The sequence below is a fragment of the Rattus norvegicus genome, chromosome 1 (assembly GCF_021556685.1).
Source record: "Rattus norvegicus strain SHRSP/BbbUtx chromosome 1, alternate assembly SHRSP_T2T, whole genome shotgun sequence".
Taxonomy (NCBI): Eukaryota; Metazoa; Chordata; class Mammalia; order Rodentia; family Muridae; genus Rattus; species Rattus norvegicus.
The window spans coordinates 220,428,996-220,447,469 of NC_141534.1; the positions used below are offsets into that span (position 1 = coordinate 220,428,996).

Sequence of the window (18,474 nt, forward strand, 5' to 3'; positions counted from 1 at the left end):
AACCTTTGCACTGGTAAAATAAGAGCTCCAAAGGGCAAATGGGTATGTTTATGGTTCTACAGGAGGTCTGCCATAGTCAAAGATAAAAATGAGAGGGAAATGGGACACGAAGGAAACCCCATGGCCAGTTGCTGGGAACGATGAACAAGTTCAAAGCCTCTGGGTTTCTGAATGCTCTGTGTACAAAGAAATGGAGATGGACCCCAGCAGGTTGAAGATGCAAGTGGCTATGGAAATGCAAAGCTAACAGCAGAATCACTTTAGTGCTGCCTCTGGTGCACGATCTGGAGGGGCAGAGAGGGCGGATCTCAGCCCACAGTCAGAAGGGATGTGGCTTCTGTCTGGCCCAGGAGTTCTATCTAAGAATTTCTTCTAAGAAAGCAGCTCGCCAAGAGGTCCACACTTACATAACTGCATTCACACTTGATACCTGACGTGATAGGCCCAGTTTCCTCTAACAGATCAGATGTGTCCTAGTTCAATAGAAAGCCATAAAACACAGATGCTTGAAATGATACGGGATGAGGCACTGGGGCTGGGAGCGTAGCTCACTCAGCTGACAGTGCTTTCCCTACCTGTACCCAGTACTGAGTGAAATCAGGCACAGGGCTGTAATCTCAGCAGGAGGCTCAGAAGTTCAAGGCCATCAGGTTGGCCTCGGTTCTAGCAGATCCTGTGTCAAAAAAATGAGGATAAATATTTAGAATGTAGTTAGAGATGATGCTGGCTTAGTTAAGTGGTGATTGTGAGCTCTCCAAAATATACATTATACATTTTCATAATTACACACACACACACACACACACACACACACACACACACACACACACACACGTAATAACAGAGGCAGAGAATTGGAAAGAACAAGGGTTTATATGGGGAGAGGAAAGGGAAGAGGAAAATTCAATTTTCTCAAAAAATAAAAAACATAAGGGGTCAGCAAGATGGTTCAGTGGGTCAGGTGCTGGGTCTGTAAGGCAGACAATCTGGATTTGATCCCCAGAATCCATATAGAGGTAGGAGAGAACTGACTGGACCGTTACTCTCTGGCCTCCATGTATACGCCATGCCATGCCTTATCCTCCAGTGTGTATACACAGTGGTAAGTAGGAAACAAAACAAAAGAATGGTTCAAGCATTTACTGTTCTGTTTTTAGCTTGGAAGGGACTCCTCTGGCACCCGTTGGGTGAGTAATGCTCTTGTTTAAACGGTGTGGACACCAATCCTACTCCAGCTCGGCAGGAGAAGTTGATGGAATCAGCTTTCTCTCCCAGCCATGCTGATTCTCCTGCCATGAATATATCCTACACTGGCCTGCGCCATGATGTCACTAGTCACAGCTGGGAGGCAGCCTCAAGAAGGGACGTTTGCGGGCTGGAGAGATGGCTCAGTGGTTAAGAGCACCCGACTGCTCTTACAGAGGTCCTGAGTTCAATTCCCAGCAACCACATGGTGGCTCACAACCATCTGTAAAGAGATCCGATGCCCTCTTCTGGTGTATCTGAAGACAGCTACAGTGTACTCATATATAATAAATGAATAAATAAATCTTTAAAAAAAAACTTAAAAAAAAAAAAAGAAGGGACGTTTGCTTTATGGCCAGTATCTGGTCTCCAGCCCTGGCTGGTGCGCTCCTGGTGGTGTGCTGCCTCTTCTAGAAAAGAAAAAAAAAAAAAATGGAGTTTTCCCAGTGCCGGGTCTTGGTTGTGGATTTGACCTCAAACCCAAACAAAACTAAAAACAACAAAAACAAAAAACTAAGTAAGCAATAGCTTGGAGTATGAAGAAGAGAAATTCCAGTCAGTGGCTAATATCCGCAAAGTGCTGGCTGGTATCACATGATTCTAGGTCTCTTTATCAACTGGTTTGCATTGGTATTCCTGTGGATTAGACACTAGTCTCATTAACAAGATAAAACAGACTCAGGGAAGTGCAACAACTGCCACAAGGCCCAGGGAGAAGCAAAGGTGCCCTGAGTCAGGTATTGGAGGCCCATGTTTATCCTGGAAAGGTGGAATAAGCCTAAACTAGGGTGGAGAAGGGACCTTGTGTCAAACGAGGGTTGCTGGCTTGTTGCCTTTGTGGCAGCTAAGCTCATATCCTGCCAGAGGCCCAGAGATTTCTCTAGCTTCTCCAGATTCTTCTTGTATCCCTTGCTGAACTGGCTTCCCTCCCAGCCTACATCAATCAGTATGCTATTGATTGATGAGAACATAGCCTGGCCCTGACCTATGGGATGATGGCTATTCCTAAGTGGCAGGAAAGATCAAGGCCAGCCTGTTGCTACCCTGTGCTGCCAGTAGGCTCTGCATAGGTTGGCTTTGGGAGGCTGGGAGTCAGCTGTGTACATCCCGTATCCTTTGGTGGATGCAGTGGGACTGGGGAGTTAGTTCAGGCTTGATGATTCTGCTGTCCGTGGGACTTCTGACTTCCTCCGGTCGGGAAGGCAGCTTTGCGGGTGCTCTGAGGACACCCACATCTAGATAAGTTCCTGCTAGGCCATCAGCTCCCAGCTGCTATTTGCTGACTGCCAGGTTTTAAATGTTCCCTCCTACATCTCTGCTTTTGCTCTTGTGCCTGAATGACCACCTTCCCTTGCCTAGTGGCATTCTCTCCATACCCTGCCCTGGGAAAGAGAAATGCCAGGCTGTGGCATATGTTAAGTTGCTTTGAGGATGGCATTAGATTTCATTGTGTGGGTTAGTGGGATTCAGCCCACAAAAGAAAAAAAAAAAAAAAAACCCGACAACTTGAGTTCCATCTCTTGTGCTCATTTAAAGGTAAAAGGAGAGAACTGACCCCATAGTGTGTCTTCTGACTCCCACACATGTTCACCTCTCCCCTAGGAACAAAACGTTTTGTCAATTGTTCCACGTAGTCTTTAGTTTTTTGGGACGGTCTTATGACCTTGGCTGTACAGAAAGTCAGAAGTAGACCATGTTGACCTCAAACTCAGATCTGCCTGCTCTGCCCCTGCTGGGATTAAAGGCAGGGGCCACCATGCTCAGTTTTCCTGTAGCCTATTGATCCAGTCAGGAATGTGGTAAACCTGAGACTGGAAAGCTACACACAAGTAACCTACTGGCATGAATGTCCGGTTTTAGTTGTTTCGAGCAGGAGTTACAACTATAAATTAGTGGCAGAGGTCATGAGGTGACTTCCTCACATAAAGACACTTGCTCTGCAAGTGTCCCAAGTTCAAATCCCAGAACCCGTGTCAAGGGGGAAGGAGAGAAATGACTCCACAAAGTTGTCCTCTGACCTCTACATGTACAAGTTAAAAAAAAGTTAAAAGATTAAAATAGTGGTTAAAAAGGCAGTACAGGGAATATGTAAGTCAGTTTTCAGTCCTTTGATGTAGTCAAGTATTCTGTACTGTGTGTATGCTTGCACATACATGCTCTACTAGTATATACACTCGGCACAAGCTTATACATATCTGTGGCACTGCATCTCACTGTTATGGTGGCTGTGACATCATGAGTGACAGGAACATCTCACCTCTGTGGTAATTTAACAGAGAAGCTGCCATAAATGGTGAAATATAACATGACTGTATAATAGGGGTCACGATTCTGAAAGGACACTACTGACTCCCAGGAACAAGTTTCTCATGTGGTTCACCCCTGTAATCCCAGCACGCTGAGGCAGAAGAATCACTGGGTTCAAAACCAGTCTTAGCTGTAGAGTGAGAAGACCCTGTTCCTCCTCAAACACCCTACACTCTTGGAAAAGACATACATCAGGTTTGTAAATAACTTCCCCACATCAGCTTTCAGTTTTCAAACAATGGTTTATTGAGCCCATTTAATTTCCGGTGCCTTCCCAGAACTTCTAGGCCCAGGCCCAGGCCCAGCTCAGACCCACCAAGACACCATCCCCCAGGACTAGGGTGAGGGCCAGCAGTTGGAGCACCCAGAGTAAGGGTCTTGAACCGGAGTTCCTGGTGGAACCTGTCAGAGAAGCAGGGGGAGGGTTGCCTGGAGCAGTCTGTCTGTAGATAGGGGCTGGGCAATTTTTACTTAGTTCCTCATTTAGTGGAGATTACACCACACCTCTGCCTTCCTTACACACGACCAGAGCTTCCCTGTTTCATCAGCATTTTTATAGAGAGGGCCGTGACCCTCAGGGGCACCCCAAACCCTGGTACCTGAAGGCTCCAGTTTAGGAGCATCCTCAAAGCCCACTGCTCCTGGAGAGCTCACAATGTCCAGGGCCCGGATAGTGCTATTGTGGTGACCAGAGGATCGTCGATGCCCTGCCCAGGAGAAAAGCTGTCTGGCCTCCAACCTCTACTGAGAGGCAGCTACGGGTGCAAAAGTGCATCAAAAAACCCAAATACCCCCAGACTCACTTGCTATCTCAGAATCACATGTGGTAGAGCACGTCTCGGACCCCACAGGGTGGCAGGCAGAGGCACTACAGAAGAAATAGACCTGGTAGAAGGAAACAGAGTCAAGGGGTGGCCTAGGTTTGTACAGCTAGGCTGGAAGCACAGAGGCAGGGTTGAAAGATTCAGGTGCAGGGCTGTGTTAGTGCAGGGAGAGAGATGGGTGAGCAGAGACTATGACCACAGCTACCCTACACTGGTGGGGATGGAAACTGTGGTGTTCTCAATTTGGAGTTCAGCCCTTCTGCTTCCTGAGCCCCAAAACCTGTAGCAGAAGACACTCCCTACAGGCAGGCACTGTGGCACTCAAGAGAGCTACAGTCCTCTGTCCCATCCTTTGCCTTCTGCCCCCAGGAGCAGCTAACAGAGAAGAGGTAAGGTTTGGCCACAGTGCCAGCCAACATGTCTGCTGTCCTCTCTTTACTCCTGCAGACAATACCTGGAGGCAGAGAAGACAAGGCACCCCTGCTTCCAGAAACAGCTCAGGGGAGGGGACCAGAAGCAGCGTCAGTCTGCCATGGTCACCTTCATGTAACCATGAAGGACAGAGCCTCTTGGCTTGGGAAGCAGCACACAAGCAACGTAGCGATGCCACCCTCGGCGTTGCCTACCAGTGGGACCAGCCACATCTGATTAGTTAAGGGCAGGGATAGAACATGAGAGATCTGTGAACATGTTGTACTATCTATCACGGGTTGGACCATACTAGCATGTTTCCTGTGGTGCTATGTGTACACCATACAGAAAAGCTTAAGGTTTAAAGACTCTAAGTACATCCATTTTTATCTTCTGGCGACGCTGCTATTATGCTAAAAACCAAAGCAGAAAACCAAGGCACACGTTATCATTTCTAGAATCAGATGTGAGACCACACAAGAACAAACACCAGAGCTGGTGCTGAGATTTCATGTTGATTGTAGCCACAGTCAGTGTTTCCTTCTATCTTTCCGATGTTTCGCATCTGTGTGTATGTAGAGGAACGTGCATGCCACAGCACACACGTGAGGGCCAGAGACAGATCCTGGGAGCCAGTTCTCTCTGTCACAATGTGACTCCACTCAGGGATTGAACTTAGGTCAGCAGGCTCGGCAGTAATTACCTTTACCTTCTGAGCCATGGTGTCAGCTACCTCTTCCCATCCCAAATTGTGTGTGGGTCAGCGTTCTGAAGACCTCATTTTCCCCAACACTTGAAACAGCTGGGATCTCAGCATTAGCTTGTAGGGTGTGGGAAGGATGTGGTGACCAGCTAGCTATCACTCAGCAGGTAGCATGGGACATGAGAAACAGAAAAGGTCTTCCTAACCAACCTGTCCCCGAAGGGCATTCTGGGAGCTGGAGTCAAGGAGAGTGAAGGTGGCAATGGTGAAGCGCTGATAGTGAGACCAGAAGGGCAGCGTTGCCCTGTCTGCAGCCACCATTTGTGTTCTGTAGTTGTCACCCTTGAAAGGACACCTGGATTGAAGAGAAGTCCAAAAGCCTCTTTGAGGAGCTGTGGCAGGCAGAACCCCCCACCCTCCGGGGTGCAGCTTAGTCATCTGCTACCACTCACCCATCTGACAGAATGGGCCATTGGGGCTGCTCAAAGGGGCTGGCAGAGGGTGTGGCCCAGCACTGATGAAGCATGAGAGCCAGACCAGGATCAGTTCTCTGCAGGAGACGGACCTCTATGTAAACTGGTTCCTGGAGCAGTCTCACAAGGGGATAGTCACTCCCCTGGTAGTAGGAGCTGAAAGTCTTATCTGCAGAGAGAGGGGCTTGTGAACCTAGGACAGACTGTACCAAGGCATTAGAGGCAGGAAGGGAAAGTAGCAGGTGGGGTGGGGACTGTACCCGTGGCAATCCTCAGCTCCAGCCTCAGGGGTCCAGACCGGGTCACAGGGGCAGGTGGTTGTGGTGAGAAGATAGATGCCCGGATGGGCAGGAAATCACTAGCATTGAAGATACAGCGAACATGAAGCCTAAAAGTTCAAGAACGAGAGGTTGGGGGAGACCATAAGTCAGAGCAACCTGTTTACTTAATCACCAACATCCCAACAATGGCTGCAGCAGACAGCTTCCTCCACAGGGTGCAGAGGGCCCGTGACCTCATTGTTCACCCTTTTCTGCCTTTGCCCACCTAGTCTGCCCAGGACAGCTTGAATTGGCTACCCTAGGCCCTACTCTAGGTGCCAGGTACCACAGTATCAAGACAACAGGGCTGTGTCCTGGCACTTGAGGTCTCTGAAGTGTGGTGGGGAGACCCCTGGATTGTGGAGCCATGAAAAAGCCTTTAATATGCCTAAGCCTCATTTATTCTTTTGCCCCATTGAGAGGCTCTAGTGAGGATTGTGGAGACCACAGGACTGTATCTCAGGGCCTTGCTTGTCCTTACAACTAGCCTAACAGTGTCTCCTTTTGTAGCCTGAGTGCCATGGGGTCACCGATCCGTGCCTCCAGGGTCCCATGCCCAATGCCCGCTGATGGTGTGCTATACAGCTGTGGTAATAGCACCAGCCTTGAAGGCCTCACTCCATTGTCTTTGCTCCTTTTAGCCTAATCTCAACAGACGCTGTCTGTCCCCCTGTATTTCCCTGATTCCCCTCCCCCAAAGTCCTTGATGCCATGCTGAAACTGGCTGCCTCAAGCACTTAAGTCCAAAAGCTTAAAGTGTGCTAAAGAATTGTGTCCCCTACCTCCGGGCCATAGTACTTTGTGCTAAAGCAAAAGACACTTGGACCCTGACACTAGTCTCACATCCTATGCTCTCACACCCTACACCCAGGTCTGTAACCCAGCTACCTCTCACCGGAAGACACCATCCCGAGTGATGGAACCCTGCGGTCCCGTTTGGACCTCTATGTTAGACACCAGCTGGTTCTCATAGACGAGCTGCTTACCAACCACCTGAGGAAGAGGTAGTGAGTGAGGCTCCCCAGCGGTGGAACTCACTTCCAACGTGCATCTCACCCCTACCTGGGTCCATGATGCGACAGAGGATGGAGGGGGCCAGTGATGCCCCTCAGGAAGTGGGGCTCACCCTCCAGCCTAAGGTCCACTCCTACCTGGATTGCTGTTCCACAGAGGGTGAGAGGGACATGGAAAACCACAAAAGCACTTGTCTTCTGGGTAGGGGGGCATCCGTTGGGGGCATAGGCTAGGTGGACATTGTCCAGCATGACCCCGTGTGTCAAGGCTGTTTCTTGCGACATGACCAAGGTAAAGTAGCCACTTCTGAAACACTGGAGAGTGACTAGGACAAAGGCAGATCCAAGAGGTAGATCAGGACTTTGGGATTGTCTCTCCAGCTCAGGGACAGGGGAAGGGCTCCGGGAGTGACAATATTTGACCACTAGTCAAGAGTCAAGGGATCTGGACATTGTTCTTCCCATCTTTGGCCTAAGCAAATGCCCTAGGAGCTGACAGACAAATGCTACAGATGGAGGTCAGGGTCTGTAAGAAGGGGACCTAACTCCCCTGGGGCAGGTGCTCTTCCTAAATGAGGGTGGTTGAGTCTACCTGGGAGCTGGGTTCTCTCAGACTGCATACAAGGCACTTCCGCTAGATGGAAGGCAGACTTGCTATGCCAGGAACTACAAGAGCATGCTTGGGATGAGAGGTTGTACCTGTGTTGCCATAGTAACAGGGCATTTCTTTGGTATTGTCATAGCAGCAGCCAGCCTGCTGACAGGCTTCCTCGGAACTACCTTTTACCATGCAGGGGATGTGCCCAGAGGCTACCTGACACCGCTCCTGGAGCAGATGGGTACCTAGGGTTGGTGACAGAGCAGTGAGGAAATGACTGCTTAAAGCCCAAAGGTCCCGAGACACAGGCGTGTACACACAGAGGAGGCTCACATACCTATAGAATCAAGCTCAGTCAATTCCCAGGACCCCAAGGTGCCCCACTGGGACTGAGGCACGGTGAGTCCAACAGGTCCAGGTTCTGAGGATGGTGGAGCGGGAGTTGGATGGGTCTCTGGGTACAATGTAGTGAGACCAGTGTGGCCAGACCCAGCCAAGGTGTGGCCAGAGATGGGGTGAAGGGCAAAAGTATGAGGTATAAAAGGCTGAGGTGTGGTGGGTGGTGCCAGGTAGGACTCTGGAGTCAAGATGTGGTCTGGTTTGGGACAGATCAGAGTGACATCTTGTGCTGTATCCACACGGCCATTGGGTAGTACAGCTTGTATGAACACCCTCAGGTGGAAACGCCCATCCTGCTGGTGAGAGGGCCACAGAGAGCAACTGAGTTTGGCCACCTGACACTTCAGGTGAGCGTCAGGTGAGCGTCAGGTGAGCGTGAGCGCTGGGCTGGAGGCCAGAGCATAGTGCCTGGCTGTTGACTACACCCGACCCTGGAGCGGTTGCCACCCAGGATGGCTGGTGTTAATGGAAGCTGGGCAGCCCTGGTAGAGAGGGAGCCGATTTGTGGGATATCTCAGGATCGAATCTGTCACCTGCCTACTCCCCACCCCTCATAGATTCTATGCTTCTCTGGTTATGAGGGGGCTGTTAGGACAAGCTCCTTCCGTCCTCGTCCTCGCATGTGTGACTCTGTCCTTACCTTCTCCAGCACGTGGCAACCTTTGTAATCAGCTGAGAACACTGCGGGCTTCTGGGCCTCACTGATCACCCAGTGGTAGCAGATAGAGCAGTTATTCACCTCAAACCGGTTCCCAAATTCATCTGGGCAGGGGGAGGAGATGAAAAGGGAGCCTCAGGTGCTGCAGGGCAAGAGGCTGCTGGAACTCTCCGGCAAGCTTGTTCTAACACCCAGTTTTGCTTGCTAGCTCAGCTGTGTGGCTGTAGGCAAGTGTCTTCCCTCTCTGGTTTTGGTTTTCACTTCTGTCATTGACTCTTTGTAGCTGGGATACAGGAATGTTCACAGTGTGTCAGGCACAGACTGAGCACCTCACAGTTTTAAGTTTAGTTAGCCTTGTGCCTTGGCTGAGGCATCTGGAGCCAGAGCTTTCTCAGACACACACAATAAGGGGAGGAATGAGGGCAGAGTGAAAGACTGACGCTTCCTTGTCATCCTAACTGGCTCTCTCACTCATTTGGGGACACCTGCTAAATGCTCACTTGCTTTGTTAGCTCAGAACGGCGAGCACCAGCCCCCCACCCCACCCTCTGGGCCTGCCCCCACCCTTCCTTTAGAGTGCACAGGGCAAGAGTGTGTGTGTATGTGTGTGTGTGAGTGTGTGATATCTTTCCCTCCTTTCAGATGCTGCTCTAAAATGAGGTTCAAATTGTCACACAGAACCCCCCCCCCCCATTCCCTACATTAAATCACACCCCGAGGGTGTTTTGTGGACCTGGAAGCTTACAGCTGGAAGTTCAGAGCCCAGCATTTTTGAGTCAGAGCCTATCTTTCCTACAGGTGATTGCTGTGCACAGGGGCACAGGAAAGCCTGCTCTGGTGGTTGTTTCCATCTCTGTGTGTGACCGGCAAGAGGCTGGTTTTTGCAGACCTCTGAATGGCTAGCCTCTACTCTTCCAGTTCCTGCTTCTAGGAAGAGGTCTAGCTCCTTCTTTGCAGCAGGCTGGAATTGGTACTGGGCATGGGAAGTTGGGACGGGTGTCTGTCAGCACTTACCCAGCACCTTGAATTGGATAGTCTGGTTTGGCCTGGGGAACACCAGCAGCTGCATGCCCTGTACCCCACAGTCATAGCTGTATTGAAAGCCAGGCTTGAGATGCAGATGCTGACCCAATCTCAGGGGAGCTGCCACCAGCAGAAGCAGGACCACAAAACAACCCCAGGCCATGATGGAGGCTCCTGTCTGTCACCACAGACACCCACAACAACCCCTATGAGTTCCCTATCGGCCAGCTTGGGGCCAGGCCTTTATATGGATCAGGCAGGAAGTGGCAGCCTCTGGGGGCCAAGGGGATCCACCTGGGGGAGCAGCTGCTTAGCTTACAAGGGGCTATGGAGAAACTCCTTCCCCTGCAGCAGGGGAAGGCCCGTTCCATCCTGGGTCTATCAAGGATCTTCAGAAAGCTGCCCTTGACCCCTCACCAATTTTCTGTGGCAGCTGGGACTACCCAGGGATTTCTAGCAAAGAGGCTGCAGGCAGGCTATAGACAGCAGTCATACTCCTGAATGCTTCAGTCCACTGACTGGGTGCTTCCTGAGTCTCACATCAGTGTGGGAGCTTCCTGCCCAGGTATCCTTCCAAGGTCTCCTTCTGCCTCTCAGGACGCTGGGGACTGAATACAAGGTTACTTCCTGCCCCGACTCAACCCCAGCTCCCGGCAGGGCTGGCGGTATGCAGGGTGGTGAGTGGTGAGCTTGGTGGTAGCACCTCTCGGGGTTCTGAGTTAATCCTTAGCTATTACATCCTCTAATTGTGAAAATGCGAAATCCCAGATGCACAAGTGTCTGGAATATTCTGAGCACCAATATGGCAGCAAAAGTGGAAATCTGTTCCTGACCTTGTGATGAGTCACACATCACGCACGTGATCCGGAACAAATCAAGATCCAGTTGCTGGGTCCACGTGGTGGTACATGCCTGTAGTCCCAGCACACGGGGCTGAGGCATGAAGATCATGAGTTTGAAGGCAGCCTGCACTACAGAGGGAGACCCAGTCTCAAAAACAAAACTAAACAAGACCACCACTACCAAGAATACCTCTAGGCTATGTGTGTAAAATGGGCATGAGACACAAGTGAAATTTCTGTTTAGTCTAGGGTGCTGTCCCCAGAAGAATGCAAACATTCCAAAAGACATAAAACAGAAAGAAAGAAACAAAGGAAGAAAGATGGAGGCTCATTTGGTGAGAGTGCTTGCTATGCAAATATGATGATCTGAGTTCAAACCCCCAGCGCCCGTGTACAAAGCTAGGTGTTTGTAACCCCATCACTCTTGGGATTGAGATAAAAGGATTACTGGGAGTTTCTGGTTGCTAGCCCAGCTCCAGATCCACGGAGAGATCCCTTCCAGAGGGAATAAGGCACAGTAATGAACAGGTGTGCTGGTTCATTTCTCACCAACTTGACATAAGTTAGAGTCATCTGGAAGCAGAAATCTCAATTGAAAAGATGCCCCCATCAGATCGACCTGTAGGGGAATTTTCTTGATTGGTGATTGACACAGGAGGGCCCAGGCCACTGTGGGTGTTGCTATCCCTGGGCAGGTGGTCCTGGTTCTAAAAATCTAAGCTGAGCAAGCCACGAGGAGCAAGCTAATAAGCAGCATTCCCCCATGGTTTCTTCCTGTCCCGACTTCCCCCACGGATGTACTGTTTAATACCTGTAAGTATAAAATGAAATAAACCTTTTCTTCCCCAAGTTGCTTTTGGTCCTGCTGTTTATCACAGTGTCAGAAAACAAACTAAGACAGTGGGATACACAGACATCCTGCTCTGGCCTCTACTTATGCATGAGTACTCACAGAACACACATGCACACACAAAAATAAAACACCTTTAGTGCCAAGCATCTCTGAGAAGCAGTGTTCAAACATAATAAGTAAAATAACATGAAATAAGACTAGATAATGGAATAAACATGGCATCCTAGATAGCTACCAGGAAAGCTTAGCAGATGTATCTATCAGGTTTATTGACAGAAAAAAAAAAAAGCCAGGTACTATTAGAAGGTATCAGTTACAGGGAAAGTGGCGAGGGGTTGCCAATCACCTAATGTCATCTTGGTTTTCTGTTCAGCAATTGTAAGAGATAACATCTATGAACACACAAGAACAGACAGGCCATAGCAAGCCTGTGCTACCTCCTCACTTTCCCCCATCCTCTGAGGGATGTTATCAACCTCCCTTCAGGGTACCAATTCTCCCAGAGCCCAGCAGAGTCTCTCTCAGTGAGGGCTGGTAACATGGGTCAGTAATGCTTGTGGTTCCCTTGCTCTGCAGAGAACATGTAGTTACATACTGGCTGCAATCTAGCTGCTATGGCTTCCTACTTGTGACCTGGCTGTGCCATCCTCCCCTCCCCCGACAAGCCTCAGGCTTCTCCTTTGAGAACTAGAGTTGAAAAGTTATTCTATCTGGCAGGGTGAGCAAGAAGATGGGAAGAGACCCATAATGGGTGTATTGCATTGTATGTTGCAATGACTTAATGCACGACTTAATTCCTGGCTCTGGTGGCTGTCTGAGCATTGTAAGGAGAGGTACCCACCTAGAGTAGGGTGGGGTGGGATGGAGCTCCTGGAAGTGTTTCTGAAGGGAAGTTGACTTCAAGAATAGGGTCTTGGATAGGAGAGATGGCTCTGCGGTGAACAACGCTCTTTATTCTTGCAGAGGACCTGGGTTTAGTTCCCAGGATCCATATGGTTTACACTCATCCACAACTCCAATTCCAGTGGATCCAAAATCTCTTCTGATTATCTTCATGAGTATCAAGCATGTTTGTGGTACACATACATAGATGCCGGCAAGACACTCACACACATTAAATAAATAAATAGGGGCTGGAGAGATGGCTCAGTGGTTAAGAGCACTAACTGCTCTTCCAGAGATCCTGAGTTCAAGTCCCAGCAACCACATGGTGGCTCACAACCATCTGTAATGGGATCTGACGCCCTCTTCTGGTGTGTCTGAAGACATCTACAGTGTCCTCATATACATTAAATAAATAATATATTTAAAATAAATAAATAAATATTAGCCCCAGATTCAGTCCCCAGCACCAGATAAACTGGAGGTGATGGCTGTAACCTTGACACTCTTTTGAAGGTGGAGGCAGAAGGATCAAGATTTCAAGGTCATAGAGCAATATAGCAATTATTGTAATATAACAAGTTTGAGGCCAGACTGGGTTATGCAAGACTGCATCAAACAACAACAACCGAATAATAACAACTAAACAAACCACACAATACAACACAACAATACACCTTAAGAGCTTGGCAGAGAATGGTGGAGATGGGGAGAAGATGAGGAGGAAAAGCTGCCAGGAAAGTGGGCTCTTCTACAAGAATGATGCCCAGTTGTAAACTGGTCACTTTAAAATGATCTCAGTCAGCCAGGCAGTCATGGCGCAGGCCTTTAACTCCATGAGTTCTGGGACAGCCAGGGCTACTAAGAGAAACTCTGCCAAACAAACAAACAAACAAACAAATAACAACAAAAGCAAACCCAGGCTTTTCAAGTTCACAGGAAAGAACTCGTTTGCATCTGTTCTAGCCCCTGCTTGCTTTGAGTATCTATGTGTATGCATTTGTGTGTATGCAACACGTTTTCTTCTGTGCTATTTGAGTTGTGTGAATGGATTCTTCTTTACCTCTTGTCATGCACGTTAATTATGTTAGTAAGTTGTTCACTGAGAAACTGGCTCTGGAAGTGAGGGGAGCTTCCCCCTCCCATTTCAGACCCAAACATGTTTATGTCAAGTGCCTCCAAAATTCCCTGACCTGGGTTAGGCTGATCCTCAACTCTAACAAGGAGAAAGGAAAACATCAAACAGTCGGGGAATAAAAGCAGTGCACTCGGATGACTAACTAGACCATAAATTATTCCAGCTGAGGCTACTACTTCTTATCCCACAATATAAAAATGCCTGCCGTGAGAGAGAGAGTGCGGTACTGCTGCACGCAGTGGTAGGCGCTAACACGACTGACTGTTCGGCAGGGCCGCCCACTTGTTTTCTGCTGGATGTCTGTACGTGCTGGCCGTGACGGTAGGCATCTGTTGCTATGTGATCCTTTGTTTGGAAGTTTCAGCCAAGTGGGGCTTCTGTGCTCTTCCTGGGATTCTTGAACTGGGGACTTCCAGCTGCCTGCCTCAGTGGGGTGTCCCCAATCATTTCCTGCTGGAAGATGATGGGACCGATGATGTTACTGTGTGTTCTTGTTCTCTTTTGGGCTACTCTCTGCTGGATGCTCTGAGCTTCCGGTTTGATGGTGTTTTGCTGTCGTTGCCGCTGCTGATCTGCTCCTTATTGTTTATTCTTTTGCTTTTGCTGTGCACTTAGACTCACTTGGTCAAAACCAAGAGCACGGCTATCTCAGATCATTCTTCAGACTGTGCAAAGCACCTCTAATTACTTGAATATACATTTCCTTTTAAAAGGATGTATCTATGGTAAACTGATCAAAATCAGGAAATCAACACTGGTTGAAGCACATTTGTCTAATCTATAAACTTCATTATGTAACATTTGTTTTGATAAAGACTCACCTCTCTCTCTCTCTCTCTCTCTCTCTCTCTCTCTGTGTGTGTGTGTGTGTGTGTGCAAATGTCAAGGGGTTGTGAAGGAAAGCTGATTTGTAATGATTGCCACCAAGCCAGCATGGTGGTACACACTTTTAATCTCAGCACTACAGAAGTAGAGGCAGGTGGAGCTCTGTGAGTTTAGGCCAGCCTGGTCTACATAGTGAGTTCTAGAATAACCGGGGATACACAGAGAAATCCTGTCTCAAAAACAAAAAAAAGCCCCCCAAGCAGTGATGGAGTGATGGCTCAGTGGTTAAGAGCACTGACTGTTCTTCCAGAGGTCCTGAGTTCAATTCCTAGCAACCACGTGGTGGCTCGCAACCATCTGTAATGCCCTCTTCTGGTGTGTCTGAAGACAGCGACAGTGTAGTCATAGAAATAAATTGAAAAAAACAAACAAACAAGCAAAACAACAACAACAAAACAAAACCAGAGTCAGGGCTCCAGCTGGGAGTGCAGTTCATGGTGCTTGTCTACCTGCAGGAGACCCTGGTACATACGGAGGCCAGAGATCAATCTTGGGTGTCATTCTCCGAAACCATCTATCCTGTTTTATTAAGAAACACCTGGAACTCACCACGTCTATCGTTCAGGCTGGGCTGTAGATCTATTTGTCTTTGCATCCCCAGCACTGGGATTACAAATGCTCACCACCATGCCTGGACTTTTAACTTGGGTTCTCAGGATTGAACTCAGATTCTTGTTCTTATCAGGCAAATTACTTAATGACTGAGCCCTCTCCTCCAATCCCAAAGATTAGTGATGGTGGCTAGTGCCTTTAATCCCAGCATGGCAGGGGCAGAGGCAGAGGGGCAGAGGGGCAGAGGGGCAGAGGGGCAGAGGGGCAGAGGGGCAGAGGGGCAGAGGGGCAGAGGGGCAGAGGGGGAGAGAAAAAGAGAGAGAGAGAGAGAGAGAGAGAGAGAGAGAGAGAGAGAGAGAGAGAGAGAGAGAGACTTAGTTCAGGCAGATCTTTGAGTTCAGGGCCAACCTGGTCTACACCTGGTCTTGGACCTTCCTCTGGTCCTCCTCCTCCCAAATACTTTCATAGCAGAAGACAAGTGTTTCCTAGTCTGGGATTTCATCCAGGATCAGGATTGCCTTCTCTGGTGGGGACAGTCCACCTGTCTTCCTTGTCATTCATGCCCTTGGCTTTTGGACCAACTATTCGCTATGTGGATTTGCCTGGTGCTTTTTTCTGATTAGATCCGGGAATTAGATTACACATTTCTGGCAGTTATAGTCACCCTGACTGCTGTAATAAAACACCAAACATCGGCTGCTTAAGTGAGGTATTTATTTTCTCACAGTTGGAGACTGCAAGTTTAAGTTCAAGATGACCGCAGGCCTGGTTTCTTCTCAGGCTCCCCTCCTAACTTCCTGCCATGTTCTCACATAGCCTTTCCTCTATGTGTGTGAGTTCCTCATGTTCGTTGGTGTGTCCCAGGTCCCTGCTTACAAGGACACTGGCCAGGTCACTGGGTTTAAATAGTGGCTGCTAGGTTTCTCTACAGAAAGTTACAGACACATACAGGACTGCATGTTATTTTCAAGAATCTTAGAAGTAGACACTGTACACGCCCTGCCCTTCCCAGGACATTTGTGTGCCTTCGTGTGTGTGTGTGTGTGTGTGTGTGTGTGTGTGCACAGTGTCCTCTGATTGAAGTGTTCCTCCTTCATCTACTACCTTCCCGCTGTGTGGTGAGCACTCTTCTCACTGTTAGGCAGTGAGGGCAGGAACTGAGGAGCGGACAAGTGCGGCATTCACTGCAGTGCCTGAGCAGAGTGACAGAGGAAGGTCACCTGACTGCTTTTCTTTGCCCTTCGGCCAAAAAAGAAAAAAAGAAAGAGAATGGTGATAGTTCCGGGGAAATTAAGAGATACACAGTTAACCAGAGCTTCCAGGGACTAAGCCACTACCCAAAGACTATACATGGGCTGACCCTGGACTCTGACCCCATAGGTAGCAATGAATATCCTAGTAAGTTCACCAGTGGAAGGGGAAGCCCTTGGTCCTGCTAAAACTGAACCCCCAGTGAATGTGATTGTTCAGGGGAGGGCGGCAATGGGGGAGGTTTGGAGAGGGGAACACCCATAAAGAAGTTAGGAGGATGTTGGCCTGGAAACCGGGAAAGGGAATAACACTCAAAATGCAAATAAGAAATACTCAAGTTAATAAAAAAAAAAAGAGAGATACACAGTTGTTTTCTAACTCTGGGCCCTTGGAAACAGGCAGCTTGCTCACTGCCCAGACAGATACGTTGTTGGTTTGGTTCTTAAAAGTCCTTCAGGGGATGAGTGCCAAAGGCTGGGTTGCTAGGAGGTGCTGGAACTCTTGGGAGGGAGGGCGTAGTAGAAGCAAGGTATGACAGACACTCAAGGCAGGACCTGGAAAAGGACACTGGGACTCCGGTCTCTCTACTCTCTCTGCTTTCTGGCTCTGTGAGGTGAGCAGTTTTGCTCTGTCACGACATCTGCCTCACAGTACTCCTGAAGCAAGGGAGTGATGAACCATGAGTCGGCAGCTCTGAAACAGTGAGGTAAAATGCAAAACCTTGCTCCTCGTGAGTTGACTTTCTCAGATGCCTTATCACATTGGTGAAAAGCAGACTCACACAGATGCCTTTGGGAAAAGGGCGCCAAACCATCCTGGGTACAGTTCCACAGCCTCCTGAGCGCTCCTGGCTACCACAGAAGGGAGGGATCCAGCTGCTGAACTCACCAACTGGAGACTGTGGAGGTGTCTTGACTGCTCTGTGACTTGCTTTCCCTCTGTAAGTGGGGATAGGGATGGCACTGAATTTATAGGGTTGCTAGGCAGGTTTTCCTTTATTCAGTTATAGACTTCCAGGCTGGACTCAGGCTTCTTCTATCACAGTCTTTCCAGTGCTGGGATTATAGGTATGAGCCAAAATGTCCAGGTCTCATTAAATATCCAATATTAAATCTTTATTGATATTTAAATGCATTTATTAAATTAAACATTCGCTTAGTTTATGTGCTTCTGTTTTTTGAAACAGAATCTTATTCTGTACCCTTGACTTGACTGGAGCTGGCTGCATAGCCCAGGTTAGCCTCCAATTTGTGATGTTTCTTCTACTGCTGCCTTAAGTGTTGAGATCACTACATCTGTCTTCCTATCTTAATGAGTTAATTAATTAATTAACACTTGTGGAGGTCAGAGGACAACTTCTGGGGTATGGATTCTTTTCTACCATTGGAGGCCTAGGAATGGAACTCAGGTTATCAGGCTTGGCAGCATCTGTACCTGTAGTCTTCATTTTTATTTATTAGTTTATTCAAGTCAAGGTCTCACACTGTAGCTCTAACTGTCCTGAAACTCATTCTGTAGACCAGGCTGGCTTCAAAATCAGAGATCTCCTCCTCCTTTTCTTCCTTTTCCTCCTTTTCCTCTTTTTCCTCCTCTTCCTCCTCCTCCATATTCATCTTCTTCTCTCTCTCTTCCTCCCCTTACCCCAACCCCCCACCCCCGAGGACAAGGTCTCATTATGTAGCCCTGGCTGGTCAGGAACTGGCCATTGTAGACCAGGCTGGCCTTAAACTCACCTACCTCTGCCTCTCCGGTGCCGGGATTCAGGGAGCTTGCTGCCAGACCCAGGAATGTGCTTTATTTTTTCCTTTTTTAATTATGTGTGTAGGTATGTGTTTGTGTCTGAATTTGTGAACGTGAGTATAGTGTGTGTGGACCCAGCAGAGGGTCTCAGGTTCCAGAAGGTGGAGTTACAGGGTAGTAAGCCACGTGACATGAATGCTGGGTCTCAAGCTTGTGTCTTCACAAAACCAGTGCTTGTTCTAACTACCGAGCCATCTCTCACTTTCCTAATCCATAAAGTAAGACTAAGAATATGGTAGGATAAGGGTGCCTAGACTTCCAGCATTTGTGAAGTGGAGGGAGGAGGAGCTCAGGGCC

General features: G+C 48.7%; 1 protein-coding gene across 2 annotated transcripts; it reads right to left on the reverse strand.

Moving 5' to 3' along the window:
• Positions 1–3,777: 3,777 nt before the first annotated feature.
• On the reverse strand, positions 3,778–10,174 carry Zp1 (zona pellucida glycoprotein 1). 2 transcript variants are annotated; one of them, NM_053509.1, is given in 12 exon segments: positions 3,778–3,954; positions 4,152–4,259; positions 4,356–4,437; positions 5,701–5,845; positions 5,943–6,132; positions 6,224–6,351; positions 7,179–7,276; positions 7,435–7,622; positions 7,996–8,139; positions 8,232–8,589; positions 8,934–9,055; positions 9,966–10,172. In NM_053509.1, coding segments are annotated over 12 exon segments (1,854 nt in total). In that variant the 5' UTR covers positions 10,138–10,172; the 3' UTR covers positions 3,778–3,835.
• Positions 10,175–18,474: the final 8,300 nt, after the last annotated feature.

What these genes read in the sequence shown, in the direction of transcription:
- Zp1 (XM_087595349.1), bottom strand. Translation starts at nt 10,137, where the DNA reads ATGGCCTGGGGTTGTTTTGTGGTCCTGCTTCTGCTGGTGGCAGCTCCC. An exon ending in TATCCAATTCAAGGTGCTGG is followed by an intron (nt 9,056 to 9,965) that starts GTAAGTGCTGAC and finishes CCCCCTGCCCAG; the next exon opens with ATGAATTTGGGAACCGGTTT. An exon ending in ATGTGATTCTGAGATAGCAA is followed by an intron (nt 4,260 to 4,355) that starts GTGAGTCTGGGG and finishes TCTCCTGGGCAG; the next exon opens with GGCATCGACGATCCTCTGGT.